Here is a 20,935-nt window from a genome sequence, read left to right on the forward strand (position 1 = left end):
TACTTATTGGTATTTACTCTATGCTGCATGAACAGGTATACCGAATCCCCAAGACACTGCATAAGGGAATTTCTGTTGGATCTCTGTTTCAGCTGCAGACATAGATCTTGTGTAGAACAAATATCATCAGAGTCTGTCTTTTTGGATATAAAGCATAAACAAGACAAATCAAGGACTCAGGCAGTTTTTTTTTCGGTCATTTTAGAGAAATCAGTGCTATGTAACTGTTGATGAAATATGCATGGTCAAATTAAAAAGGACTGTTTGATTTACACAGAAAAATCTTCCTCTCCCTCTGTTTAGACATTCACAAAGGTTTAAATGGGCGTCTGGACAATGTGGATCCATGACAAGCAATTCCCTCTCATATGGCTCCAAGAAGGACAAAGAGAGCAAGCTCCAAAAGGTACCGTCAAGTAGGGCTGTTTGATATAACGATATATATCGGATGACGATAGAAAAACGTCTATCGTTTCATTTTACGCTATCGTTTGTGTCGTGGTGTCGCAAAATAAACTGTTTACGGCAATATTTTTTCATTATTTTGATGGTCACTGTAGTGGCTATATTAATTTCCTAAAGTTCTCTCTTTCTCTTATATTTAATATAACCACATTACAGACGGACAAGCGCTTGTTTTTATGCGTTGTCGTTAGCAACAACGACGGTAAAACCACCTCGTGTCCGCTTGTTTATTTTCCACATAAACCTTTCACAATAAAGCTCAAGATCCTGTTGAGACTTTTCAAAATAAACTGAATCACGTGAAAGATGCAGAGTATTTACGGATGAGGAGCAAAAAAGAGCCGTCAGGTGCTAAAAAATAAACCTTAGACTCAAACGTTAGAACAGGCTTATCCCCGCAGCACGCTGAGTAATAAATACTCACAAAGACAACGGCGGCCGTTACAACCTATGTCTAAAAATGTATCGTTTCATGCATCAGTTAAAACACTCGACTCCAGGTACGCGACGCCCAGCTGGAAACACTTCACGCAAGTCGAGCTGCCCACATTCACAGAATTTACAGAAAATGTTACATTTTTGTGATTTATATCGTTATCGGACGATAGATGTCTTAATATCGGGATATGAGATTTTGGTCATATCGCACAGCCCTACCGTCAAGATAAAAATATATTTATATTTATATGTCTTTAATTTTTATTCTAATTTTTCCTATTTGAGTTAGAGTGACAGAATATAAAAAATAAAACAAATTTAACTCTTAAACATTGTGCCACATTTGTTTGCATGCTAATTACAACTGAAAACTAACATATAGTATAAGCATTATTGTCCAAAAGCTGTTTTTTCACTTTGTGACGTTAGGATTATAAATGTGTCCTGAATCCTGTTTTCATGTGTGTTTTGGATGTACGCTAGATCTTTGTGGTGCAATGCAGATGTCTTTAAATCCAAATTTTAGAGCCACTTTTAATTGTTCAGATGTAAAAGAGTGTGGTTGTGGAACACGTCTGGGGAAAAAAGAGATCTTAGATTGCTAGAGGCAGTAACTATAATATAGACTGATATTGCTAATACTAATGTGAAAACTTGGTTTCTGGACAAAGTCATTGTGTTCAAGTCAGTGTTCGACAGCAGAGTAATAAGGTAACTTATTCATTTATTTGCTCACACATTATAAAATACAGCAATGTAAACACTAAGGTTGCATTCTACTGTATGAACATACAGTAGTTTATACCTACAAATACACACAAAACTGAACACTGTGCAGAATTGTTGGTAAACTGAGAGCTGATTTGTTTCTCTATGCTGCCTCAACAGCTGTCAGCAGGTAAACTGAAGATCCGAGTGCTGAAGGATGAAGAACTGACAGGTGAGAAGTTTACAGTCACAACTTGAGTTTCAGAAGTGAGATATCTGCACCAGGTAGGCTTGACATGCAGGCGTACTCTTGGCACTATATTGAACTTCCTTCTACCATCCACTTGGACGTTAATATGCAAGAGCATTCTTCAAAGTTACTTCAGTAAGAGGGATACTTGAAAAGGCAGGTACCAAACTCTGGAGTTTTTCCGTTAAACACTGATCTGTCTAACAAATGTTTAGCTTTTGCAGACTTATGTTTAACATGAGGGAAAGAAAATCATCAGGCAGAATAGTTAAATGTCTCTGTGTCATGTATTAATTATAAACAGCTAAGAAAATGTTTTAAAGGACTGTCTTTGGTGTGCACAATGTGTTGTAACAGGAAATATAACCTTTGGTTTTGTTGTTACATTTCACAGCAGTGTGTGAACTAGTTGTACAAGCAGGCTAACTGCTTATACAACTTTTTGCACCAAAAACAGATGCACTTTTGATACCTGTGTAAAACTTTGCTGTACATACTAAACTGTATCTATCTGTGTTTTTCTGTTGGTCATGGTCGTCAGTTGCATAATATCCCTTAAATGTCAGGAATATTAAATTAAATACCCTTACCGAGAGTTAATAACAGTGCACTTGCTCTTTTTAGCCCCGCCTCAACCACCACCTCCACTTCCTACCCAGACGGCAAGAAAAAGCAGACTGAGGGGAACAGTATGTGGACAATGTGAAGTCAAGACAGCTGGAATAGTATGCACGCAAAAACTGTCACACCTGAACAAATGCAAACAACACTGTATGGCAAAAGTCGCTGTAACTGTCATGGATGCAGGGTTTGTTTGGTTCTGTCACAAAGCAAAAATTGTCTGTTTGAGAGATCAGATTTCACAAATTGGCAAGTGATTTTGCCATTTCTCATTGGATTCAGGCAAAAGTTTTGTGTGTTAATAAGGGATACACACACACACACACACACACACACACACAGACACACACAAAAAACACTTACACGTGCAGCACTAAGAGCCAATTCGTTTGACCTGTTTTCAAAGTTTAAATGTTGAATGTCATATTTTCAGTCCCCCCCCTTTCATTTTTCTTTGGAGCCCCCTCTTCTCACCCATATATCTTACTGCAGTTATTATATAGATTTGTTTCTCTTCTTCCTGCATCAGCTGTTAGCTTCGTCTGTCATTCAGATGCTCATTTTCACCTGCCCACCTCCCTCTTTTGTCATTATGTGTTTACCCATCCTTCTTTCTTCCTGGTGTTTTCTCGTCACTCCTCCTTTTCAGTTTTTCCATCTGCCATATTCTGACCTGTTTCTGTCTTTCTTTCTGCACTCCCTTATTCATGTCTGTCTTTTTCTTTCTTCTGCCTTCCTCTCTCTCGCTGTGCCTCGACTGTCCAATCTGTTGGTCTATCTGTGTGTTTGTGTTTGCACTGATAACAGTTTAGTTGGATCCATTCATCGATACTTGAGACCTCTGAGGGCACCATTGTTTATTCTTTCTCGCTCTTCATCCACTGCTGCTCAGGAGGAGGGATGACGGCCTGAAACTGTATGTGTGAATAAGAGGGAGAAGGAGAGAAATGAAGCCTTACCGTGTGTGTGTCTGTGTGTGTGTCTGTGTGTGTGTGTAATGGACTGAGCTGAGTAATGCATGTTTGATGACCAGTTGCTCCCGCCTCCTAAATCCTCAGCTCCTTGTGTAAATCCTATTCTGTGTTTCACTATGAAGCCAGCAGACTTTAGTATTGAATAAGTGATGCTTCTATGAGAACGAGAACAAGAGCAATGATGGTAAGAGCGAGGGAGACTTATAGAGGAATTGAAGGAGAGGCAGGGGTTGAACTGATTGAGCTGACATCTACAATTTTTCCCCCTTTTTGTTGTGGAATAACTTATTTAAGTGCAGCACACACAGTGTGTTAAAATATAATGTGATGTGATTTGCTTGATAGTGCGTTTGATGATGATGGCTCTGAACTGTCCAATGAAGGGCCGGATGCCCCCAGTGTCCCATAGTTATGGGCTTAATGGTTGTGCTTATGGTAGTCTGGGCAAGCACATAGGCTAAATGCATCCACAAATACACACAATGCACTCATGCGCACACACATTTTGGATAGCCCTCGTACCCTATAATGATGGCAATAATGGGAAGCGTTACAACTGTCTGTGCCATTCTGTCTGGAACTGCACTTATGCACACAAATGCTCACACACTCACATATGAACTCATAAACGCACAATCACACATCTGTCCTTTTTTAAAAAAAAAAAAAAAACATGACTCATTGTAATAAAAAATGCTGAAATCTCATGTGCAACACACACTGCACACCTAGCCTCATGCTTTATTCCAGAGTCATCCAGGCAAAAAAAAAAAAAAAAAAAAGCTACCTCATTTCTCCCTGCGTAGTAGGAAGAGTGCAGTGATATGCTGCTTGCAGTCTGATAGGGATGCCTAGTCCCAGAGGAGTGGTTGTAATTTATCCTCAGGCCTGAGAGGGGAAATGAGGCCCTGCTTTATGGGACCATTAAAGGGCAATGTCGCAGCTGCAGGCTTGCGTGTGTACACACTCACACACATACTTCGATGTATGGATAAAAAAAGAATGAACACACAGCATCACCCATAAAGACATTAATTACAGAAATACATAATATGTATCTAAAGGCGAGGATCCATTAGATCAAGTATAAAGAAAATTACTGGATTAATGTTTGAATCAGCTGGTAGAAATTTACACTGTAAGGTTATTCATCCATAAATAGGCATGGAACTGTGAATCATTGTGTTTGTTGTACTGCTTTATTTATCACAACTATCTATTATTCATCTATGAATAAGCAGGTGTAGACATAGCAAATATGCAAGTGAGCAAGAAACAGAAAGCTTCCAAGTCATTAGATCCAGAACTGCATCACACTGTGACAAAATAAATAAATGAAACAGAGTTAAGTTCCTCCAAGGATAAAAAGAATTGGTAGTGTTTCTTGAAAGAGCGCACTAAACTACACTATTTTAAGTGATGGTGTTGGTAATAAAACCTTGATCTATTGAAAAAGAAACTTGCATGCATAGTGAAGGAAACTAAACACAGGCTAGTTGTTGCTTTAGTGTTTACTTTTTCTCCACTCTAGCCTCCATGTCTCCCCTGCACTTGCCCTTGCTTGTGTGCTCTGTCCAAAGCCTGTTTCCCAAACCTGCTGATGCAATGACTTTTTCCCACTAACAAGACCTGATTCTTACAGATAGAAATTATAATGACCTCCCTTAAGAGGCATTCACTCAACCACAGTCACAACACACATGTGCCAAGCACAAATGCACCAATGTGCACACAGACCTCCTTCTAACACAAACACAAACACACACACATGCATCTTGCAGCACCATGCCATCTTTAGCAAAAGAGCGCTTTGCCTACCAGTGCAACCACTTGCATGAATTAATGTATATGCATACAGTACACAGACATGCACAGGCAGTGACCATTGTTTTTTAAACTGAAAGACATAGAAACACACCAAAGGTGGGTGATTTTATATGCAGACAAACTGATGGCACTTGGTCTATGTGTTGCAGATGTGTGCTGAATGCACTGAAAACTACTGCGTTGGCTGTTTTGCCAGATTTCACCATAAGGGGGCACTGAAGTTCCATAAAATGATTCCCATTCAAGTGAGTGTTGTTTGCATATGTATCAAGTCTATTTTCTCTGTGTCCATCTCTCTTTTTCTCTTTGTCTTCCACTTATGCTTTCAGTAATAAATGTTTTGATCCTACTCTTATTCAGCTTTACTCATTTTTGTCTTTTTCGTTTCTTAGATAGCTGATCATTATTATATCTTCCTATCTCTCATCATCTTTTTTTGTCATTTTTCTTCTTCAGAACATGATACCAGTTTAGTATACACAAGAACACACACGAACAGTACACAGGGCTGGGCAATTACTCGAATAAAATCATGAATTGACTTTCTAACTGACCCAATGTTACTTGAGTCAATATGTTCAATAAATTAATTTTCTCACACTAGCAGCTAACCTAGACTTATTGCCCTAGACTAATTTACTTGTGTTTAAAGTAAACACATGAACAAATCAAAACTTACCTTGCTAACAAACAGCTGACCATTCTTTGTTGCCATGCTTCTGTGACCATTCTAACTGTGGTAGCTAGCAGCCAACCTGTTTCACTGATGCTGATCCCTCACCAATGAATGACAATGAGGAAAGTAAAACTTAGCTCAAATTTGGAGAAACGGGATCAGTTACAGCGGCATGGGAGAATGAGGAAAAAAAAGCTGTGTCTGTCCTATGATGTATTATGGGTCTAGTAAACATGACAGACAGTTGAATTGAGCTAACTATACATACTACATGAAAAAAGTTGCCACTCCAAAGGGAATCAAAACCACTTTGTTTCAGCATGTTAAACAGAATCACATCACTCAATGTTCTTAGTTTATATCTGGTAAAAGGTTTAAAGCAGAAAAACTCTCTGTGGACTTTTAAGACACAGTTTGCTAATGCTGATCCAGATGAGAAAGTATTTTAATTTGTTTAACATGTCTGTTAAATTCTGCAAATGTTTGCATTTTTTAAATTATTTAATTGATTTGTAGTGTCTGTCATTTTTAGTTTTTTAATCTAACATATGTGAATATGAGATGCTGTTCTCCAGGCATCTTGACATTCAAAGCTCTTCTGTGTTTTTTTGTTGTTGTTTTTTTTGTCTTTTTTCTTTTATGCTGTGGTGGGACCTTAAAGGAACTGTGCATAGACACATGCCCACAAATCTCAAAGAACTGAATCAATGTTGTAAGGAAGAGTGGGCCACAATTCCTCTACAGCAATGTGAGAGAATTGTAAATTCAATTTAGTTCAATTTTATTTATAGAACACCAATTCACATCAAGAGTTTGGTGCTTTACATTATAAGGCAAAGACCCTACAATGTTAGAAACATCAACAATCACAAGACCCCTATGAGCAAGCACTTGGCAGCAGTGGGAAGGGAAAACTCCCTTTTAATGGGAAGAAACCTGTGGCTGAACCATACTCAGGGAGAGAGAGCAATCCAGCATGACCGGTTGTGGGTGAGGGGAAAAAGGCAAAAGGCTAACTATGGGAGAGCGAAACAAAGTTTAACAATTAATAATGATTAAATGCATTTATGATGTATAAACACACATAGAATGAAAAGAATTGAGTGAACAAGAAACCTTTTGTTTATCCTTTAAAGTTTTAAATATAATCTATAATAAAAAGCACAGAGAGTGCCTGGTACTATGAAATCTTTAACAGAGCCGGATTAATCGAGGTTTTGTATGTGAGGAGAAGTAAATTCATTCAGTTTTATTTGTATACCGCCAAATCACAACAGCAGTTGCCTCACGGCACTTTGTATTGCAAGGTAAAGACCCTACAATTATACAAGCCCAAAAATCAAACAACCGTCTTTGAGCCATTTGTTTTGTTCTTTGTCAAGTACATCCCAGGTTGCTTCAATAATTTTGAAACAGTGGCATCAGAAGTCCATGCTCTGAGTAGGCCAGTTCCTAACTGGTGGTGCTCCATTGTGTGTTTGTCTATCAGATATGCTTTTAATACATTGTTAGTGTGTTTGGGATCATTGTCATGCTGAAAAATGTAGCGGTTGAGATGGTAGATCAAAATCTGATCCTTTTCTGTGTTCATAATTCCACCAATTTTGTCCGGATCCAAAACTCCACTCGTCTAAATGCAGCACCAAACCATGACAGAGCCTCCGCTGTGTTTTACAGATGGCTGTAGACACTCACTGTTGTTCCTCTCTCCTGACCTCCTCTGTATATATTCTGATGAGGACTTGAAGGATTTGAAGCTAAAATTTCAAATTTGCATTTATCACTCGGCTTACGGCCATACTACCCTCAGCACGCCCGATCTCGTCTGATCTCGGAAGCGAAGCAGGGATGGGCTAAGTTAGTACTTGGATGGGAGACCACCTGGGAATACCAGTGGCTGTAAGCTTGGGGTGGCTGTAGCTCAGGTGGCAGAGCAGGTCAGCCACTAACCAGAAGGTTGGTGGTTTGATCACAAGCTGCTCTAGTCTGCATGCCAAATATCCTTGGGCAAGATACTAACCCCATGTTGCTCTCCAATGCATCCATCAGAATGTGAATGTGTATGAATGTTAGATAGAGCACTTAAGAGCTTAGAAGAAGTGCTTGTGTGATTGGGTGAATGAATTGTATAAAGCGCTTTGAGTGCTCAGACAGAGTAGAAAAGCGCTATATAAGAACCAGTCCATTTACCATTTACTCCATAAGACCTGGTGCCACTAGTCCAGTCCAGTTCTTGTATAATTTGGCATACCAAAGCCTTTTCTCCTTGTTTCCCCTCCTTAAGAATGGCTTCTTGAGAGCCACCCTTCCACTGAGACTATTTCTGATCAGGGTTTAGTGAACAATTGATGAATCCACTGAGGGATCAGGTACATGTGTCAGGTCGTTGCTGGATTTTTTCCTATTTTTTCCGGACATGACCTTCAGATACTGTTCATCAGCTATAGATACTGTTGAGCCGCTTGTCCAGTTTGCTCAGGCACAGGGACTGGAGCTGACCAAAGCAGTCAATCTATAAAGAAAAGCTTTGAAAGGCCTTCAGAAAGCTTGGAGAACTATTGCTCAAGACCACATTAAAATTTACAACAAAGTTTGGGTTCTTGCAAGCAAAATATAAAGAAACAGTTGGCTCAAGACTTTTAAACAGCACTGTATCTTCACTCTTCAAAGCTGATTTTCTATATATCAGGAGCATAATTTTCAGGTTAAATAAGTGTTTACAAAAAACAGATTACTGAAGGCTACTCATAGACGTATAAAACACATTTCATGGCCCTACCACACTCTTTTAAAGACAGAAAACACTCCTCAACAGCAGTCAATTAAACACTGCTAACAGCAGTCTTCAGTCAAAGACAGAAAGACAAGACAGCAGGTCAATGTCACAGTTTAATTACAGTAAGCCAACGCTGTTTGCACAGCAGAGAAAAGATTCTGTAGATAATGTCTATTAATCTGAGTAGGTGTAAATACCAATTAAAAGTCATGTAGAACAATTGTTTATTAAGTCATGAAATAAACAGAAGCAGACAGTGGATGTGCATGCATTTTGTACCACTAGGTACAACAGAGTAACACTATCATTTAACATATTGTCTAAAAGCAGACACAAGCCTGCACTTCTCAGACACCTTCAGTCTGTACTTTTGGAAATAGATAACAAGCATACAGATAATATTTTTTGTACTCATATAAACAACTGCTCACTGCAGTATACAATAGTTGAGACCACATGCAAATACACATTCACACATAGACACACAAAGGCTTGTTTTTGTTAATCAGCAGCCTATTAAGCCAAATTAGTATGGAAAGCATATCTAAAAGGGAAAGCTAATTTATCCAAGGATGTACAGAATAATCACAAGATACAATATGCCATATGGATATACGCTACATACTTTTTCTATTCTGTTTCTAGACAAGATATGTTTCTATGGGTTTAAGCTCTAAGCTTTTTGTGTATTAACAATTAACAATTATTAACAAGCTGTCATGCACTGTTGCTTAGCTTATATGGATACCCTTTTTTGCTCTAATAGGGATGGGTATTGTTAGGATTTTATATCAGTGCTCTTACTGATGCTCCATGCCATGTGATAGTGAAAAAGAGTGTTTGACACAGTGGTAAAAGTTTTTTTTGTCTCAGCTTTATGTAAAGCAAGTGTTTGGTAATTCACCTCCACGACCCACAGCTGTGCTAATCACCCTGCAATTCAAAATATTAACAAACATAAATTATTTCCGGTCATCATGATACCTGACACTGAATTCAAATTAAGCCAAGTTTATATGATCAAACTTAGTGGGGTTTGACCCCACACCCACCTTGATCTAGATCTGCCCCTACATGCCCCTGTTGCTACTAGACTACAGCAAATGTCTGTTGTCTGAGATTGTAGCCAAGTCTACAAATTTGAAGCTAGAACCAATGATGGCACAGCAGTCTGCCTGCATAAAGACATTTCAAATCAGCCTAAGAAGCCACTGTTACAACATGGACTTTTATTTGCTTTTTAGTTGCACAAGCTTTGATTGCGCTTTCATTTAGAAGGGTTATTGTTATTAGCTCAAAAAAACCCCCCAAAACATCTTTTACTCCACCTTGGTTTTCTCTACCAATACTCCACTTTTTTGCCAACTGTTGTATCAGCCCAAGAGGATGGAGTGCAGCTCCACATACACTTTCAACACTGAAGCCCCTCGCACCATTGAGCATTGGAATTTTTTCACAGTAAACTTGGCAACAGCCCTCTGACACTCTTTGTTCCTTGGCTCATGTTCCCTTATGTAGTTGTTGAGAGAGGATTTGATTTTAGCATCTGACTACAGTCCACTGATGAAGCTTTGGCTGCTGCTTGGAACTATTTACATTTACAAAATTGCTAAAATTTGCCAACTGTATTCCAAGGTTCATAACTACAGTTAGGTCCATATATATTTGGACTCTGACACAAGTTTTTTTTTTTTTTTTACTTGCTTGTTGAAACATTTTAATTATAGTTATGTATTGGATATGGACATGATTTTTAGACTCTGTTTTCATTTGGGGTTACCTACAGTCAAATTGGATGAAGGGTTTAGGAGTTTCAGCTCCTTAACATGTGCCAACCTCTTTTTAAAGGGTCCAAAAGTAATTGGACAATTGACTCAATGGCTATTTCATGGGCAGTTGTGTGTATGATGATTTGATTTGAGGTGGGGTGGGGTGCTTTTGTCTGGAAGATTTTGCTCTGAACAGACAACATGCAGTCAAAGGAGCTAAAAGCTATCCTTAAGCTGCAAAAACAAAACAAAACAAAAAATGATCTGAGAAATTGCTACAATATCAGGAGTGGCAAAATCTACAGTTTGGTACATCCTGAGAAAGAAAAAACACACTGAGCACTCAGCAACGCAAAAAAGACCTGGGCATCCACGGAAGACAACAGTAATGCATGATCGCAGAATAATTCTCCAGGAGGTAGGCGTATCGATATCCAAGTCTACCATAAAGAGAAGACTGAATGAAAGTAAATACAGAGGGTTCACTGTAATGTGCAAGCCACTCATAAGCCTCAAGAATAGAAAGACTAGGTTGGACTTTGCTAAAAAACATCTTAAAAAAAGCCAGCACTGTTCAGGAAAAACATTCTTTGGACAGATGAAACCAAGATCAACCTCTACCAGTATGATGGTAAGAAAAATGTATGGAGAAGGTGTGGAACAGCTCACATTCCAAAGCATACAACATCATCTGTAAAACACGGCGGAGGCAGTGTGATGGCCTGGTTGTGCATGGCTGTCAGTGGGACTAGGACACTAGTGTTTATTGATGATGTGACACAGGACAGAAGCAGCTGAATTCTGAGGTGTTCAGAGTCTTACTGTCTGCTCAAATCCAGGCAAATGCAGTCTAATTGATTGGGAGGCATTTCATAATAGACATAATTGTCAGTGACCCTAAATATACAGTCAAAGCAACCCAAGAGTTTATTAAAGCAAAGAAGTGGAATATTCTTCAATGGCCAAGCTAGTCACCTGATCTTAATCTAATTGAGCATGCGTTTCACTTGTTGAAGACTAAACTTTGGACAGACAGAGCCACAAACAAACAGCAACTGAAAGCCACTGCAGTAAAGGCCTGGCAGAGCATTAAAGAGGAGGAAACTCGGCATCTGGTGATGTCCATGAGTTCAAGACTTCAGGCTGTCATTGCCAGCAACGGGTTTTCAATCAGGTATTAGAAATAAACATTTTATTTTCAGTTATTTAATTTGTCCAATTAGTTTTGTTCCCCTGAAATGAAGGAACTGTGTTGTCTCTGTCCAAAAATGTATAGATGTAACTGTACATCCTGTTTTTTTTCCTGTAAATCTTTCCAGTTCAACTTTGTTTTTACACTCGGCCTTTGAATATTCTGCCCTTTTGCTATATCCAGGCAGAGCAAAACCAAACATGATGCATGACACTGTCATCTTCATCTTTTTTGGGTATTTTCCAAACAGTTACGTTATAGTGAATTAACACATAAATAAACCCTGTTTGTACAGGTACTTTGGTACTGACCGGTCAGGTACAGACCCCACTTTATTTATGTTTCCTTGTACTTATCCTGTGTGCTACCTGACTTCTCATTGGCTGGAGACACTGATGTGTATGCAGTAGCCAACATAGTGAAAGAAAGCCATGGATACTGACAAAGAGAAAAACTGCACACACTGAAGTAGCTCTATGAAACCACACAAGACAACTGTCCATCTACATCTCCTCAGTGTTCATCTCTGTTTCTATCCTCACTTTAGTCCCTTGTAATGCAAAACTGTGTATTTTGGCAGGACATAAAGACTGAGGATTATACACATGCAGCTGACGCAGGCATATCTCTTTCTCTCTTCTGCTAATCCTGTTTTATTTGCCTTGGAAAGAATGAGGGAGGAAGAGAGACAGAAAGACAAAATGAATATTAATTTCATCACTATGCTGTGTTGGGACTTTCATCGGTGCCTCATCAGCTCCTGTGTCCAGCCGCACACACACTCCCAGACGTGGGTCAATTAATGTTTGCAGAGCATTTTCAGTATTTGATTTAGCCTAACCTGTGGGGAGTACCAAATGGATATGGTATGCGATGATTTATCAAGAAACTTAATAGCTAAGTTCAAGTTTTACAGCATTAATTATAATTGACAATAGTGTGCCTAATTTAGCAAATGTAAAGGTTATGAAAATGTTATATTCTCATACTGCCCTCACCCCCTCACTCTTTTTTTCTGATGCTTAGAAAACTTACACCATTGTAAAACTTAGCAGAACTCTGGTGGTTTTAGAAACTAAAAACTATGGTTAAGTAATTGATTGATGCGACTGGGCGAGTTTACTTTTCATTGTTGTGCGCAACGTCTTCTCTGCATCACTTGTCTGTTTCCAAAGGGAAAGTTAAAATTACTCTCTTGACCTTAATAACATAGTCTCTTGAAGGCAAGTTCAATGATCCTGGTTTCACAGCTAAACAACATCCTGGAAAAATTATAGATAGGATTTTCTCACTTACAATAGATGATACTATGTGGCACTGTGTTGGACAGGTTTTCCAAGTGAACGAGAATCTGTGTGCACAATTAAGAGCCAGTATTAATGATGAAAACATCATGATTATTTTACCATTTTAAGCCGTTGTGTAAACTTTAAACTGCATTATTTTTGATGTCAGATTTGAAGGATGGCTTTCAGAATCTTAACAGTTAAACCCAGTGTAGAAGAAAGCTTTGATACTCCCAAAAGACTTTGGCAAAAACACTTGAACAAAACTTTTCACCCTTAGATATGAGGCTGAATTAACTTAAAAAAGTGTCTATGAATTCTTCACAGTGCATTATGATACGGTATGATGATATGAGTGCATACTTTCGGACAGTTTCTCCTTGAAGGCATTTATTGTATTACAATTAGCTGTACAAACGAAAAGTGACAGAAGTTGTCTGAAGAAGGAAAAAAAGAAGAAAGGAGAAGTTCAAAGCTGTACCCACTCTATGCAGTCTAGGGCTGTCCCAAATACCGTCTTTGAGGATTTGAGGCTTTAGTGATTGTCTGACAAAAATTCAAAGAGAAGACGGCTGCACTTACAGTTACATAACGACTTGCCATGGTTTATATTCTGACCTGTTAAACGTTATTATTATGTAGATTGCAGTTTGAAATTGATTAAAGGGTACAAGCACATATATGAGTTCATTTGAGGTCATTTGTGACACAACTTTTAGGAGGCCATCTTTGAAAGTTTTGATGTTATTGCAAACCAAAGACAGTATTTGGATGCTTGACATTTTTTGACAACTTGCTTGTCAGTGCAGCTTATGTAAGATGAGAGCTGTGAAGTACAAAGATTAAAGGTAATGAATACAATTATCTGAAAAAGAGAGTTTGTCACAGAACTTCATGCAGTCCTGTGACAAACTAGGCACTCCCCATTGTTCAGTAGTTTGTAGAACCACCTTTAGTAACAAGTTTACTGTATAATTTTCTCAGCCTCTCACATTGTTTTTGAGGAATATGGTCTGATTCTTTATTTTACAATGTTGCTTCATTTATACACAGCTCTCTTAATGTCCCACCACAGCATTTTGATCAGGTTGAGGTCTGGACTTTGCCTGGGCATTTGTAACACTTTGATTCTTTCATTTTAAATCATTCTGTTGTAGATCTCCTGTTGTGCTGGGGATAATTTCCTGTTTGATGCATGATTTTGGTGATATGATATTGTGACAATACTTCACTCACAAAGTATTGCAGTTTATCACCTGCAAACTTCTTCAAAGTTAAACTTTGTCAGTATCTGTTTTATCCAGTAAGATAATAATCTCGCTTAAATTTTTTTTTTGCTTCAGGCATTCCAACACTGTCACAAAAACCTGCCATAAATGTTGCCATAAGACCGAGTCAGTCTGTCTTTGATTGAATGGGGTCAAGTTAGCAGTTGCATGCAATTTGTTTCTGATAATGCAGCAATTAAGTGTGATAGATTTTTGAAAATCACTAATTTGTTGCTATCAAAAAGTGGTTGTAATAACCCTAAAGCTCTAAGCAACCATTTAGTCATCACAAGCTGTGATCGGTCGCAGGATGTGAAAAGATTCAGTACAACCAAAAGGCAGCTGTTTTTTTTTTTCTTGTGGTAAATACAGGGAGGTTACTTAGCTATTTTTCTCGTGTTACATGAACTTTAACATTTACCATGCTAACTAAAGTCCGTAAAGTCTGAGCTGCAACTGAGATCTGGGATGCTCTTAGGTTATTTTTTTGTTTGTTTTTTTATAATTTTTTTTTTTTTGCAGTTTCTCTGAGCATTGCATGGTCTGGCCTTGGGGTGAATTTACTGGGATGTCCATCTGAAGATTGTGGCATTGTGTTACCTGATTAGTAAACTGCCAAAACCCCTGCCTTTATAGTGGTGCTCACACTTCATGGTGATCAATGATCAAGTGCCCTTATTAACATCACCTGGCTGCCATTTACTCTCTTAATTCTTATGAAAGCATCAGTGAACATTAAGAATATACTCAGTTTTTCACAGGACTCCACACATTTCTATGAAAACCTTTTCTTTCACATGATATTATTTTTTATTTTATGGGTGGTTTATATATTTGTGCTAAAGTGTATCAGATTAAGAAATTAATATATTGGGAGTTACCTTGTAAGTTACCGTGGCAAAGCATTTGTGTCAGCCAAAGGTTTGTATGGTTTTTAGATCATACGTTTAAAGGTTGCTACCAGACTCAGCTCATTGTCTCTATGCCGTCAAAATTTAGTGCTTAGATAAACCTGTAAATAAGGCTATCTGATTACCAGAAAGAGAACCAGAACAATTGCTTCTGCAGTTGTTTAAAATTTTTTGTGATGCAAAGATTGCGGTAAAAAAAAATGTCCCCAGGTTTGTGGTATCATTTTTCGAGACACTCCCTCTCACAAGACACTAAATTCAGCACTTAGAGTGTATCACCAAATTAGCTGCCCTTTGCTTCTATCGCTGATGAGACCAGCGATATTTCAGACTGAGTGCATGTTTCTGTCTAGTTGGGCGAATGCAAATCCATTCATCTATAAGGCATTATTACACTGTGTTACTGTGGAAGACCAGATGTAGAATCCTTTACAGAACAAGAGGCTCTGACTAGGAACTCTATATCGTCGTACTTTTTGCTTTCAGGAGATAGTGTTCCCAACAGAAACAAATCTTCTGCTAAAAAATGCTTTCATGGTGGCATAGTTGTGCATATTTTATTGAGAGGCATCCTATCCACATTTAAAAAATTTATGAGTTAAAATTCTTATGTCATCTCTATCTCTGTGTCCAGTAAATTGCCTGTGCCTTTTCTGAATCTTGTAAGGCAGTGTGAATCTCTGAGGTTGCTACAGGTCTAGTTTCAAGGCTAACAATAAAGAAGTTACCATAACCTGTATACAATACATACTGCAAAGCTTGGTCACGTGTCACCTGGATGACAGTAGCTCCACAAAAACAGGAAAATTCTAAAGTGAACTCGACGATGATGAAGTTGATCATATGAGAGATCAGTTAAGCTGCTGTCTTAAACAGCTGTCTGTCACATTTTTAAGTGCTGCTGATTTTCTGCCACTTAATGCCACCAGATTCTTTTCTTTTCATATTTCCAGCTTGGATACAATGTGAACTCTGAGAATTAATACACATAGGTTCACAGCCCAGCTCTACTGCCAAGATAAAGATAGGAGAAAAAGGTTTAACTAAAATAACATACGGTACATTGGGGCCAGACTTACTAAGTGGTACAAATTAGGATGAGGCTGTGTTCTTAAAAATGTGCCAGTGAGTACAGAGAACAGTACAGTGAGAACAGTTCTGTAAGTGATCTATGAACAGTGCACTAATTTATAAATAAAGACACAACCAGTTCATTTCAGTCGTGACCATCACCAGAATTGAAGTGTTGTCTGCTAACCAAAAAATATGCTGTGCAGGATTTACAGATGTGTTTCTCTCAGATTAATTAGAGGCAGCTGAAGGTGTTTTTAATATAAAGACAATTTTTTTCTGTCTGAAATTGCTGGGAACTTGTGTGGGATCCCTGTAGACATCTGTTCCCTGGATAAATCTTATGGTTTCGATTACAGCAGGACTCAAAAAGATCTGTGTTATTACAATCTCACCATTAAAAACCTGAAATCTGTATGTAACAGCTGATCTGCAGGATGTGTAGAAAGACACCACATTAATTACATCAGATCCTGATCCATCCCTGTGTTAATAAAGGGGTGAGGGATGAACTGTTACATTGCAAGGTGCTTAAGTACATGTCTTACTCCTTTTTTTCCAACAGGCTGTGTGGCAGTGTAGGTAATATGAAGCAAGTTTGTAACATTCAGACATTAATCTGTCACACTTCACGCCTGTCTGTCAATAAACTGCCAGTTTTAAGGGGAAAAAAGCAGTTGCTCTGGGTGTGAACACTGCTGGGAAAAGACAGATTGACACAAGACATTTTCAATGTGTGCTAATCTGTGTGAGAATGTGACTGAAAACCTGAAACACTGCAAATCACTCTGGTTACTGTAAAAGGTAATTTGGTTGCTTGTAAAACAAGACAAATCCTTGTATGTGTCTTGTATTGGGATTCTTACACTCTGAAGCTGTGCTCTATTTCATCAAAATACCAATATTACTGAGGAGGCAGTAATATTTGGAGCTTGACCCTAAACATTTGGGGCAAGGGTGTAGTGAAACCTATATGACAGAGCCAAAGCTTAGGTCCAGTCACACCGGTCTAGAGACCAGGTGGCAGGCTCCTGGAAGTTACCTCCTGGGCATTTTTCTCTAGGGAAAATGTAGTATTTCTGGTCTGGATGTGCTGGCAGTTTCTGAAAGCCCCAGTTACGCACGCCTTAGAGACCAGTAAGCAACCCCTGGCAACCAGTGATTGGTCAGTGAAAAATGGGTATTCCTTGACTAGTTGTAGTCAGTGTAGGAAGTTGGTTGCTGTTGCTAGCTGAAATTGGTTTCAAAAAGCTATATAGTGCTGCACCAAAAACCTGCCTGTGATCACTTGGACCACTAGTGGATTGCGGCGTTTGCCTGATGTTTATATGGAAAATTTCGATTTATCTGCAAACCTTTGCAAAGTACTCTCTAAGCAGCAACTATGAAAGAGTGATGCAAACCAAAAATGGAGTATGTCTGCTTTCAGTTAAAGTTGTGCTTTTGGAAATGTGTTGGTTCGAGCAATAAGATACAGTTTTTACCTTGAAGATGATGCCTTTTTCTTTTATGATTTAGTTTTACTGCTCAGTCAGTAGTGAGTGAGTGAGTATTGCAGACTACAGAGTCCTGTTGCAGTCTGCTAGAAACCAAAGAGTCCAAGCTTTTTAGTGTAGCACCCTCTTTATGAGTGATTTCATCCAGCGACAGCCAGCAAACTCCGGAAACCAGTCAACATGTGGTTGGGGAATACAGATTTTCCCCTGAGGATATATGCACCACATTTACAGCTTTGAGCGATACACCCACCCAATTACACACTTATTCTGATAACTTACTGACTCCAAATAAATTAACATTCCTAGCAACAACTATCACAACCATGTTAGGTGCAAAATAAAACATGCTTTTTTTTTATTTTAAATCGTTGCAATTCGCAGTAAATTGTATGCTGTAAACCTTTTGTAAATCAAGTTTATGTGATTCACTTAATGACTCTCCTCCCAAAATCTTGTGTTCTAAAAGCAAAACCCCCATTGAATAAATCTAGAATATGGCTTCCATAAAAATACCCATATCTATGCCCTTTAGTCACAAAATTGACACTGAGCTTCTTTAGTAAATACAGTAGCTTTGTAACATCAGAAGATAGTTTTGCACAGACCATTTAGCGCAGGCCATTAGTAAATCTGGCCCTAGGTGTGCTTTCTGTCAAAATATGACTTTATCTCTGTATCTTGACTCACAATATTAGATACCACAGCAGAGTTAGTGGGAATATAGTTATTGAAAAGAGATTTAATCACCTAATTGTTGGTCCACATTTAAACAAAAACAAACAAACAAAAAAACAGATTACAGAACAATTTGATGCATAAACCATGGTCTTTTTGCTCCTATAAAGTAGCATGTAAGGAAAGTAAATCTTTTATCTTTCCAGTTGACACAGGTTTTGTTAGAGCCTAAATACTGTTAGCCAGTTTCCTTTTTGTGTTACCCACTGACAAAAAAAAATGGATATGCATTTTTTACAAAATGCTTTACATCAGGGGTCTCAAATTCCAGTCCTCGAGGGCCGGTGTCCTGCAACTTTTCCATGTGTCCCTGTTGCAACACCGCTGAATGCAATTAGTTGGTCATTAGCAAGACTCTATAGAACTTGACTGCATGCTGAGGTGGCAGTTCAGCCATTTGATTCATGTTACAGCAGCTCATGAGTGAATGAACATGGTGCAACAGAAGTACTTTAAGAAGTACATTTTTCCAAACACTTAAATTTACTTAAATTTACTCGAGTATGGTTAGGGGTTGCCACTTCAGCATGCAGTCAAGTTCTACACTCTTGCCAATGACCTACAAATTTTATTCAGGTGTGGTGCAACAGGGACACATGGAAAAGTTTCAGGACACTGACCCTCGAGGACTGGAGTTTGAGACCCCTGCTTTACAACTTGTCAGTCTACCACCTTTTCTAAATTCCAAAAATGTCAAAACGCAGCAAAACCATTGCTCACAAACTAAATTGCACATAATGAACACAGTCGAAATCTGTGGTTACATCTCCATTAAAGAAGTCAGTGATGAAAAATGTCATCAGAACGAGTGAGAAGAATATCTCCAATATGAGTTGTTGTCCATAATTGCCAGAAAAGATTATCAAAATCACAAAAACTCTTATGTAGCTTTAACAAAACTTTCAGTTCCTCAATGTTTTCTTGACTCCACATTTGTTGGTGTTTCACTTAAGGACAAAATATAAGTCTACAGTCTTGGCACTCTTGGTTAGTCATGGAATACATTATTGAATGAAGAGGTGACATTCCATGTTCCTAAAGCAAGATTCGTCAGGACCCTTTGCCCCTGATTTGTGCCTGATCCACAGAGCACCTAAACCCTATAGGCCCTTCTGTTTGTGCCCAGCCACCAGACTCTCTCCTGTGAGCACCATGCACAGATTTGGCTCCAGGGTGAGACCAATTTAACCCTGTCCCAGGCAGGGTAGCCATGTTCCTTATTTATTGTTTAATCATAGGGGTGTTTCTGATTTGTTTCAAGCTTATTACATTTACTGCTTCAAACTGAGCATTTTGGCCATCGCCATCTTGTTTTTGCTGTGACATAAGTGGAAATACTATGATGTCCACTAATCTCAGTGGGCAAGCATTTCATTTCAATTTAAAGCCTATATATTCTTTTTTCTTAAATCCTAAACATAGTAGTGAAGGCACATTTTTGACCAAACATGGTAAATAAACATAGTGAGAATGAGCCAGCGTATTTAAAATAGACTTTTTTAGTCCATCTTTACAACATTGTAGTTTCTCTAAAGCAGTCCAAAATCAACAATGTCTACCATCACATAGTTGAGCAGCCTAGCACCAAGTCGGATGATCTTTTTTTATTTCCTTAAGAGTTCTCCTTCATATCTTTCCTTGACCTAATAGTATTTCCACTGATGTCACAGCAAAAACAAGATAGCGATGGCCAAAATGCTCAGTTTGAGGCTCCATGTCCTTCTCTAGTCTATGGATGTCGCCCTTTCTGCCCAGGCTCTTTGTGGATTAATTTACATAAAATAAAGATGCACACATTAACTATATGAAATGGAGTTCATTGTTGTGACTTTCAAGGTTATGCCAGTGATGTAAGTATGAGCACTTAAAATGATTAGGTTGTAACCTCTAAATGGGGTCAGTGGCAGCTGTCGAAAGAGCCCTCATCTCATTGCCTTTTTGTCATTACTGTGTATCAAATGAGGCTTGTTCAACACCTTTTTCATTTCTGGAAAATTTGTCACTCTGTTGTCTGCAGTTTGACTTTTAGGACATTCATTGTAAAGAAAGTACAACCTTTATTGATTAATTTATTTTTATTCATTGTTATGCTGATCAACATTTCTTATCTTTGTGATAATAGCATTGTTGAAGAGTCTACCTCCTCACTCCTATGACTTTTTTACGACAAAATGCACAGCTTTGCCTCTGATCTTGTTTTTCCTGCAAGTGGGATTGAGCTATATATAAACAAACATTTCAGAGAAATGCAGGTTAGCTAAACATACTTTCATAAGATTGCCTTGTGCAGAAATTAATAACCTTGACATTTACTTTTAATTTATAAATACCTCTTTTATGATTTTATGCCATAGCTTATGTATCAATTCTTCCCCATTTGTCCTAATGCAATAATTTTTTTTTTTTATCTGCTTAACTATTTGCTGTTAAGTGTAGGCTGTGTGCAGACAGGAAGAGGACCCAAAGTGC

At 38.3% G+C, this 20,935-nt stretch overlaps 1 protein-coding gene and 1 pseudogene across 6 annotated transcripts in view; both read left to right on the top strand.

The window, feature by feature from the left end:
* The window catches only part of zbbx (zinc finger, B-box domain containing), a 68,714-nt gene that overhangs the window by 14,017 nt on the left and 33,762 nt on the right, over nt 1-20,935 (top strand). For 5 of the 6 annotated variants that reach the window (XM_039622246.1, XM_039622248.1, XM_039622250.1 and 2 more), the window contains exons 4-7: nt 304-406; nt 1,792-1,843; nt 2,486-2,586; nt 5,433-5,528. In XM_039622246.1, coding sequence (XP_039478180.1) covers nt 304-406; nt 1,792-1,843; nt 2,486-2,586; nt 5,433-5,528 — 352 coding nt within the window. The remainder of the gene's footprint in view (nt 1-303; nt 407-1,791; nt 1,844-2,485; nt 2,587-5,432; nt 5,529-20,935) is intronic. The other variant, XM_031752742.2, reaches the window with a different exon arrangement.
* LOC116330433 lies at nt 7,747-7,865 on the top strand (annotated as a pseudogene).

The sequence above is a fragment of the Oreochromis aureus genome, linkage group 14 (assembly GCF_013358895.1).
Source record: "Oreochromis aureus strain Israel breed Guangdong linkage group 14, ZZ_aureus, whole genome shotgun sequence".
NCBI lineage: Eukaryota > Metazoa > Chordata > Actinopteri > Cichliformes > Cichlidae > Oreochromis > Oreochromis aureus.